The 9,443-nt window shown below is 42.3% G+C and overlaps 1 protein-coding gene across 1 annotated transcript; it reads left to right on the forward strand.

Annotated features, from left to right (window-relative positions):
• Positions 1–1,809: 1,809 nt before the first annotated feature.
• Positions 1,810–9,410, forward strand: LOC145494611 (extended synaptotagmin-3-like). The gene is made up of 3 exons (XM_081474136.1): positions 1,810–3,785; positions 6,307–6,543; positions 7,384–9,410. The coding sequence occupies exons 1-3, from the start codon at positions 2,071–2,073 to the stop codon at positions 7,760–7,762; spliced, it is 2,331 nt and encodes a 776-aa protein (XP_081330262.1). The 5' UTR covers positions 1,810–2,070; the 3' UTR covers positions 7,763–9,410.
• Positions 9,411–9,443: the final 33 nt, after the last annotated feature.

Raw genomic sequence — 9,443 nt, forward strand, 5'->3', positions numbered from 1 at the left:
TGGTAACTTCTAGCGGTCAAATAAAGTTTGAGTCGCACCCAGATTGGTCCTTTAGGGGATCGGTTCAAATTTTCCCACAAGCAATAGATAGAGGTCAACCTTGGCATGGCATCCCCGCCCGCCACGCCCTATCACATGGGAGTTCACAACGGTAACAGCCCCTTTCCACGGTTTACTTTTTCATTTGCATTTTTACAGTACATTTATATTACTTTGGGAAATTTTGTAGTTTCAGCCCGCAATTGCTTCGCATCGACGTTGAGTTACATTGTAATTTAAATGAGAAAAATTAACATGAAAAGGGATTTTTAGCTCCTGTGATTCCCAGGGCGTGTTTAAAATATGAAATGGCGAAATGAAGAAATGGCACTACGAGTCAATGTGGGATACGGGTGTCTGTAAACCCGTAACTCTTACTATTGTTGAAAGCTAACCACTGTCAAGTCAGTGGAAATTTTTGTACTTTCGGCCCGCAATTGCTTCGCATCGACGTTGAGTTACATTGTAATTTAAATCGGAAAAATTAACATGAAAAGGGATATTGGACATATTACTACTGTTATGCGTTTTAGGCTCCTGAGATCAATTAATGGCCCAGGGTGTGTCTAAAACATGAAATGGCGAAATGACGAAATGGCACTACGAGTCAATGTGGGGGTACGGGTGTCTGTTAGCCCGTAACTCTTATCCGCGGCGGGGGGGAGGGGAGGACTTTGAGAATTTCTGGGTGGGGATGTGCTGCTGGGACCTTGGAACCCTTAGCCTATACCAGAGCTAGTTCAACTGAATTTTGCTACCCTATACTAGAGTAAACTCCCCAAATTCCCCCATCTATCGTCACTGTTGAGGCTGATTTGTGTAAATTTAAACTTGTCGATTTGACTTTTTTATATTTTTGAGTGGCAATTCCTGGTTTCCTTAGTCTAGATAAAATCTTCAACCAACTAGTCAGTTTTGTGAAAAATTATACCCTATTATAGACTCAAACGCTCTGTTTTATATACCCTATCCTAGAGAAAACTGCTTGAAAACCATACCTTTCACAGCGGCACACACCTATATAGCCCAAATATGGCAGTGTCCCCCCCACCCCCCAACTCCCCGGGCTCTTATCACTATCGAGTCAGTGACATTCAGGCTCAGGATCGCCATTTAGGCTAACCGTAGTTTTTATTTCGTGTTTCAAACACGCCCATTGGCCTACGCTTGACGAAAAGTTGCAGATAACAATTTTCACTCTCCTCTCTCGCGCCATACTGTGCGCTCATGACTGTCACGCGCTTTGTTGCTTTGCGTGACGAACGCGACTTGTTTCATAATTATCGTTCTTTTGGTTTCGTCCTGGCTTATTTTACTTTAATGGTTTCTTTCGGAAATTGAATTTTAAGTGCTTATTTACAGAAGACAAATATAGATTGTACGCTATTGCAATTGACAAGGGAACAGCTAATTATGGGTTTTCACAAAACTTGATCTTTGATGGGCGAAAAAAATTGCCAATATTCTTTTTGTGAGACATGTTCTTCCAGAATTGTAGTAAAATAACTAAATTTTGGCTCTCTTCCTAGGTTCCCTCTAAATTTTCAAAACCTCCTCTCATTAAAAAAAACAAATAATAATAAAATAAAAAAAATTGAAATGTGTCGATGCATATCACGGTACTCTTCACAATAATGAATAATTAGTGTAAACTCGAAAGCTGATTGGTGGATTAACTATTTATTTGAATGCAGACAATGGGATTGAATCCTGATGACCTTTGAATAGAATATAAATATCTGTGCATGTTATTTTTCGTCTGGATGGTTCTGGGCGTGTTACGTGGCGAGCTGTGTGTTAATTTAGTAGATGTTTAACTTATCCTTCCAAGCAAGGACATAAGTGTCCTAGATATCACACGGAAAGAGCTTTTCAGCGAAGGACGTGCTGACTGGTGTTGGGAAAGTGTGAAGATAATCACGCTCGCGGGATCGCGGGAGAGCATTAATTTCGACAGAAATATCCGAGCTTTGATTTGCACAAGAACTTTCGATCACGCCTTGTCCACAAACGCAGAATTTGATTTGGAAGATGGCGGACACCGCTTCACCAACAGCCCCAGCGGCACGGAAGCCAGCCTACAAGCGAATTTTGCACAATTTGAGGCATATTTCGGGCGACGAGAGCAAAGAATTGCTGCTTTATTTGGTCCTGACGATGTCGCTGTGGCTGGTCGGCCATTTTCACTTTAGTTTCGCTTGGATAATCATGATCCTGATGGTGTTTGTAAGCTGGGAGTTTCAAATGGATAAGAAGAAGAAACGAAGGGAACGTATGGAAAAAGCTCTCCAGACGTCATTTATCGACAAGATACAAAACTTGCCCTCGTGGGTCTATTTCCCCGAGAAAGAGCGCGCGGAATGGATCAACGGAATCATTGATCAAATGTGGCCATACGTGGGCGAAATGGTTTACAAAATCCTCAAGGAAAGCGTCGAACCCGAAATGCAGAAAAACATGCCTAAGGCATTGAATACGCTGTACTTCGAGACCATCGACCTCGGGAACAAGCCGCCATATGTCGCTAACGTGACATCTTATGACAGCAAAGACGAAAACAAGAAGTCTGAATTTATATTCGACATGGATTTGTGCTACAATGGCGACGCCACCATCAAGCTAGCGGTCAAGAAAGTCAAATTGGGCCTGTCGAACATTGAACTACGAGGAATGCTGAGAGTTATTTTCAAACCCCTGGTTGCCGAATACAATCCTATCGGCGGGGTGACCGTGTTCTTCCTGAACAGGCCCAAGCTGAAATTCGACTTGACCAATTTATTGAATGTTCTGGATCTTCCCGGCCTCAAGAGCACTCTGCGCCGAATCACGGACGATGTGATTGCCTCGTTTGTGGTGCTTCCAAACCACATTGCCATTCCGCTCGCCGCTGGAGTCGAGGCCAGCGATCTTCAATATCCAATCCCAGAAGGAGTTCTTCGCGTGAAAGTCGTGGAAGCGAGGAACCTGACCGCGAAGGACTTCGGCCTTGTGAAGAAAGGAAAATCAGATCCCTATGCCATTATTCGCATCGGTGCTCAAAGCTTCCGCACCAAAGTCATCAATAACAATCTAAACCCCGATTGGGATGAGACCTTTGAGGCATTTGTTGACAACCAGGAGGGGCAAGAAGTGGAGGCAGTCATCTACGATGAGGACACCTCTTCAAAAGACAGCAAGATCGGTTCCCTGGACACTGACATTGCCTCCACAGTCGAGACAGGCTACAGAGATCTCTGGCTGCCACTTGAGGGTGTCAAACAAGGAAGGGTTCACTTCAATCTGAGTTGGTTCCCATTGAGTTCCTCTGCCTCTGACCTCAGGCCACCCCAAGAGAAGGGTCTTTCAGTGGCAGCGCTGTTTGTGAAGCCCATCTCAGCCCAAGCCTTGCCACTCACTTGTGGGCAGAAGGAAGCCCTGAGAAGCGTATATTGCGAGATCACTGTAGGCAAGACCACCCTTCAGACCTTCCAGTGCTATGGCGAGAAGACGGAGTGGAAACACGCTTTACGCTTCCTTGTGAATGACCCAGAGGGACAGGAGGCAGAAATCAAAGTAATTGAAGCCAAGGGCACCACCACCCTTGGTCAGATGTCGTTCAATATCCGCAGCCTGCTAAACAAGCAGGGTCTGGTCGCAGAGGAGGTGTTCCCCCTTGAGAAGTCTGGTGAAAAGAGTACCTTGACCTGCCGCTTCACTCTGAGGATGCTCAAAACACTGGATACTAAACTGAGTGAAACTGGAATGAGGTAACCTGCTGTAAGAACTGTTTTCTAGCTTGCAATTTCAATATAACAAAACAGGACTGGTAAAACAAAAATTAAATATTTTTGCAACTTAAAATTTAAGGTATTTTTGTTATAAAAAATTGGGGAAAAATTAAAGCAGACATTTACAGCTATTTACTGGTTGAAAACAGCTCCTGGCACTCCCAGAAACCAAAGATCAAGATTTCCATTCTCCTTAATGATTTCTGTAGAGTTCTTTCAATACTAGTTCTGAGAATTGAACTGCCCATCACTACAGCACTGTCAAGAAGTGTTGATGTTCTGTATTCTCTTCACTTGTGTATGTGGAATTATGTATTGATCAAGGCTGTCATTAAGGAACATAACCCGTAACACCTGTTGTGGCTGAGTATGCTTGATTTTGCCTTGATGCTACGGGTGAACTTCCCGGTTGTTGATTGAATTCACCCACAAAGTAACAAGTTTGCTTCGAGTGTGGAGAACAAGGCTACAGGTGACTTAAAACTTATTGATGGCCCTGTTGATTAACTACATAAGGAGAATTAAGATTTTCATATGTGCACCTCACAGGTTTCAATATGCATGATACAGCATTGCACTACAAGAAAATAATTGCATATTCAGTTGTGGTCCAATTCAAAGAAGATTCTCTAGAAAGTATGAATTCAGCTTCTTGTCTACATTTTTAATTCGTACCCCACAGGAAACGCATGCAGTTGATATTTGATGGTTTATAGCGAGTTTCAAACTTGAAAATGTTATGATTAATAAATACATTAACATCAAGATCATTCAGTTAATTTTTTGTGAGGTATGATGTGGCACTTTTTCCTTTCCCTTTTCACCTTAATTTAAATTATTATTTTCCTGGACAAATTCCCCTTCAGTTTTTTTTGCTTGGGTGTTCTGTGGATACAAGGGTTAATTGGTTTTGGTGTTTCAGCTGAAAGTTGTAATGAAGCTCATAGTCCTAAACATTTTTCACGTAATAGTCAATATATTGTAATCGCTATGTGATGAAATGCTCATTAAATTTCTGTTTGTGGTAGTTGTCTGTTTCACTTTTTGCTGGTGTTGGTTTCAAGTTGGGTGTGTAATTTTTCTGGCATTCTAATTAGCTTGAAGATGGCTTTGCCTCAATTTATTCCTCAAGAGCTCACCAATAAGATTAACGGCTAACCCATCTCCCACTGACCTTCAACACACTTGTCACGCAAAACATTGCGTGACGAACCCTAGGCCATCTTTGTGAAAGGCTTATGTTTTACAAATCGATTTCTGCTCGAGAAAGTCGTAATGTTTTGTCAGTACACAATACAAAGGAAATGCGCGACGTGTTCATTTATATTTTTATCCTACTTGCGGTTATTTAATTAATAATAATAAGAGCTTTATTTACACTTGAACCTATATAATTGAACCTCCCATACAACCTCGTTTTACCAATCGAATGTCAGCCTGATACGCCAAAATGCAATTTTTCTTGCAGTGCAAATGCTACATCTCTTTACCCTTACGAAATCCAATGGTGTGTTTTGTGTTGTGTGACTGGAATTTAGTTCGCCTTCTATGCAGTTCAACGTGTGGTACTAATACGCGTGACTTGCGTTACAGTTTTCGCTGTTGTCGTTTGTTCGCGCGTGACTTCTGGTGTTAGTAGTGGTAATGATGATAATGATGAATATTTTTTTCCGAAAGTGCTGAAAAATACCGAGGTGTTCAAGATTACTCTTGTCACTTTCGTCAAAATGCGCGCTGTATAATTGCGCTTTCGTTTGGATTCGTGATTAGTTCCTCTTTTCCCATGTTTTTCTCCTTTTCTTCTTTTCTCTCTCGAGGAAATCTACGCTCACTTTTCCTTGTAAATGGAGAGTCCAAGAGCATCTTACTTTACCATATAACGCTTATCTCACCTTGAAATAGAGCTTATAAGTTCCCCTGCTCACAATTGCCTAAGCTAACCTGTGTATAGCCGCCCACTCTTCACATATTTCATACTGTTATAATGGAGTTGCTAAGGTTTCATTTCCGCGAGAGGTTTCACTGCAGCCTGAGAACGTAAGCAGAGGCCCTTTTTCAGGTGCGGTAAATTCATCCTCTGGCGTATTAACCTTCCACGCAGTCTTCCTTTAGGTTCGTCACGCAACGTTTCTTCGTGACGAGTCCAGAACCTGTGCGAAGGAGACAACCGAAGGATAAAAGCGGCCGGATACCCCTAAGAATTGACCTGAAGAATTCCAACGTACATGCGTGTGTAGTCTTTCATTCGTTTTTATTCGTTGTTTCTTGGATTGAATTTTCGCGCAAAAGTACCAACGAATCACAATCATTTCACGGAAGTCTATAGTGCTGCGTCATCGGTATGGAATTTTTCGCGTTGAATACTAGTGGTCCTTTGCGGGGGGGGGGGGGGTGTAGGGTGTGGAAATTGAGTACACCAATAGGCAGAATTAACTCAAGTTAGTATCAGTGTACGATTTGACCAATCGCTTCTGAGCTGTAGCTGATCTCACTATTGTAGGGACAGCGTCGCCGAAGTTGATTCGGGAGTCAAGAAGTGCGACATGCAGCCAATACCAAAGCTTGTTATCAATGGAGTCAGTCCGGATGAACAGCCTGAGGGCACTGGGCACGGGGAACACGACAAAGATTCCGACGCCGGAAGTGTGTATGACGGAAGTGTTTATGGTCCTGATAGCCATCATGGCGGCTCCAGGGAGGACCTGTCTACCAAGGGACACCTCGATCTACAGTTAAAGTAATAGTTCAGTAATATTCAGGAGGAAAATTAAGGGTTGATGGTACGAGAAAGTTGTTATGGATCGAGCCGTGGCCGGATTAATTGTGTTCTGTTCTTGGGCAAATTATGGCAGTGTCCACACTACGCCGGAGAAATTTGAAAACGTAGCTTTATTTCTACGGTTAGGCCTACCGTCCTATACCTAATCCGTCACGGAGACGGAGCAAAAACGCTCCTCTAAGCGGAGGAATTTTACAAACGCCGGCTTTTTGTTTTGGTGTGGACGGAAAACATTTTGAAAACGGACGGCGTCACGATAATCACGTGATTTCCATACCGAGTTTTTCTCAAACACAAATCCAAATTGACCGGTGATTGTTGCGGTTTTAAATTCCCCCGGCGTAGTGTTTTCATAGTGAAATCTCCGCTTTCAAATTCCTGCTGCGTATTGTGGATGGGACGTAACTTTATCAGGGCTTCTCTCCACCCTGTTGTGTAAATGAGTACAGGCAAACTGTTAGAACAGTCCGAAAAATGATTTTGGGGGGCTGGACTAGATTTCATAGCTGTAGCGTATAGCTGAGCCACTGGGCTGGAACATACTTAACTATAGAACCATACGAAACGTTAAGTTCTTAAATCAAGGTTTTTACAACATGCGTTGTTTTGTAATGTTTGTGACCGCAGTTTGTTTTCTATTTTTACTCAAGCTGAAATGGCCGAAGAATAAGAGTTTATACTTAACTATGCTTTAGTTCGTGATATGTTATGTTTGAAATAATTATGATTTTGTTTTCACACCTGCAATAGACGTGAAATGAAGAAGTAGCTATTCTTTTTATCTTTTTTATTTTCCAGGTACAGCCTTCTGAAGAACCGTCTTTACGTCACCGTGAAGAGCGTGCAGTCTCTGGTATCACATGACACCCCCAGTAATACCAATCCTCTGGTCCGCCTGTACTTGTTACCGGACCGTACCAAACGCACCCGGCGCGTCACCAGCGTACTCAAGGGAACCTTGGACGGAGTGTTCAACGAAACCTTCGAATACATTGTCGGTCTCGATCAGCTGCGAAACATGAAGATAGAGGCCACTGTGAAGAGCAACCGCGGTTTCACGATCGGGCGGGCGCGGAATCGCCTGATCGGAACCGCTGTTGTGGATTTGTATGAAAAGGCTCTCACTCAAGGATGCGACATCAGCTGCGAGCTGAGGAAGTTTAGCCCTACTTCTTGAATAGTCAGTGAGTATGGAACGCCTAAGCTAAGCGAAAGTGTTTCAGGAGCCCATCACTAGGAGCGTGCAATTCCCATACTAATCCTATGTCACGGCATTTTCACAGACCGGTCTATTTTTAGGTTTCTTTTCCCGCGAAATAGGTCAGTTCCGGTCTACATGAGCGCTCATCGGTAAGAAAAAAAACGCGGTTTTTCTTTTTAATCTACCGGTGAAGTGATGACATCAGTTAAAAAATAGGTCCGTGTTTGTGATTGGTCACTGAGGTTCCTGCGGGGGTCTGAATTCGCGGTAAATTCAAAATAAAAATACATCGGTCTGTGAAAACGCCGTGACAGGAACATGGTGTAGTTGCACTCTCCTAGTGATGGGCACCTGAGGGTCTAGAATGGTTCTTAGTAAGCAAAGAGAAAACTGGCTCTATATTTTTCATTCAAAGAGGGTAAACTAGTGAACCTTAGTATTTCCGCATGTAATACTGATTTAAGGAGCTACGTCACAGTTGGCGCATCTTGAAAAATTTAGCCAATATTTTTCAAGTTCGTCGTTTATAATCCATGCTTATCTTCTCCATCCTTAACCATCCTTGTTCCCTTATGGTTTACTATTATCTCTTTGTTGTTTTTCTTTAACAAATAAAAAAGCCTAAGCCGTGTTTTACACTGATGAAACACGACGGGCATTGAGAACACGAGGGATTTCTCGAGTGTTCTCAAATGTCCGCAGTGTTTTATCACAGTGTAATACACGGCGTAGGGTTCTTCATTTGCTTTATGATATAGATTTTACACGCGAATAACAATAAAACACGCTTTTCCCATGTTTTACACTCGGATAAAACATGGGGTTTTGACCAATCAGAGCACGAGCAGGGTCCTATCTATATTATGATTCTTAGTAAACTACTATTTTCAGGTTTCCTTCAATTTAAATGTGGTTTTGCACGTGGCCAAAATAACTCAAAATACCGTGACTGAGCTCTTTTAAATAATGCCTTTTTTATGTAAACTCCGTCAACAAGTTACAGTGTCCAAGCTGGAGAACAGAACGGGAAAGGAGGAAAGAGAGACGAGACAGAGTTAGGAGCAGTTTCATGGAGAATTCTGCGTGTTTTCATAAATAAGTCCAGTCTACGCAGGTGGAAGCAGGTGCCCGTGTGCGGAAATTTTCCACAGTCATAGCAGAAGGAATTTAGTCTCAATACCTTACAGCGCACGCGCGATAGAGCCGTTTCGTTTCTTGGTGCTGACTGCGAACGAGTTTAGCTGTCTCTCTCTGCCCAGTTCCCGTGTCTGATTTGTAGCTGGGCTGCGCGTTTCTAGATATTTTTGCACTAAAAAGGGAGGTTTTGTATACTTTTATGCACACAAACACAGTAGCGTATATGCAACAGCAGTAATCAAGAAGATATTTTATGCAGGGAAAGTTGAAAGTTTTAAATTCTAGTAAGATGTACTGAGTCGTTTTTATTAACCATGGTTCGTGGTTTGAATGACACAAATTCAAGAGTAAAATATTTTAATATACTGAACAGATTAGAGTATTTTAACTTTCCTAGAAAGCAAATCCTTAAATTAAATCTACACGAAGTTTATATGTAGAAGTATTGAGGTTGCCAAATAAAAGACACATTTTGTAGCTGTGTAAACACGCGTTAGTCTTACGGTTTCTTTAATGTGAT

The sequence above is a fragment of the Orbicella franksi genome, chromosome 8, assembly GCF_964199315.1.
Source record: "Orbicella franksi chromosome 8, jaOrbFran1.1, whole genome shotgun sequence".
Classification (NCBI taxonomy): domain Eukaryota; kingdom Metazoa; phylum Cnidaria; class Anthozoa; order Scleractinia; family Merulinidae; genus Orbicella; species Orbicella franksi.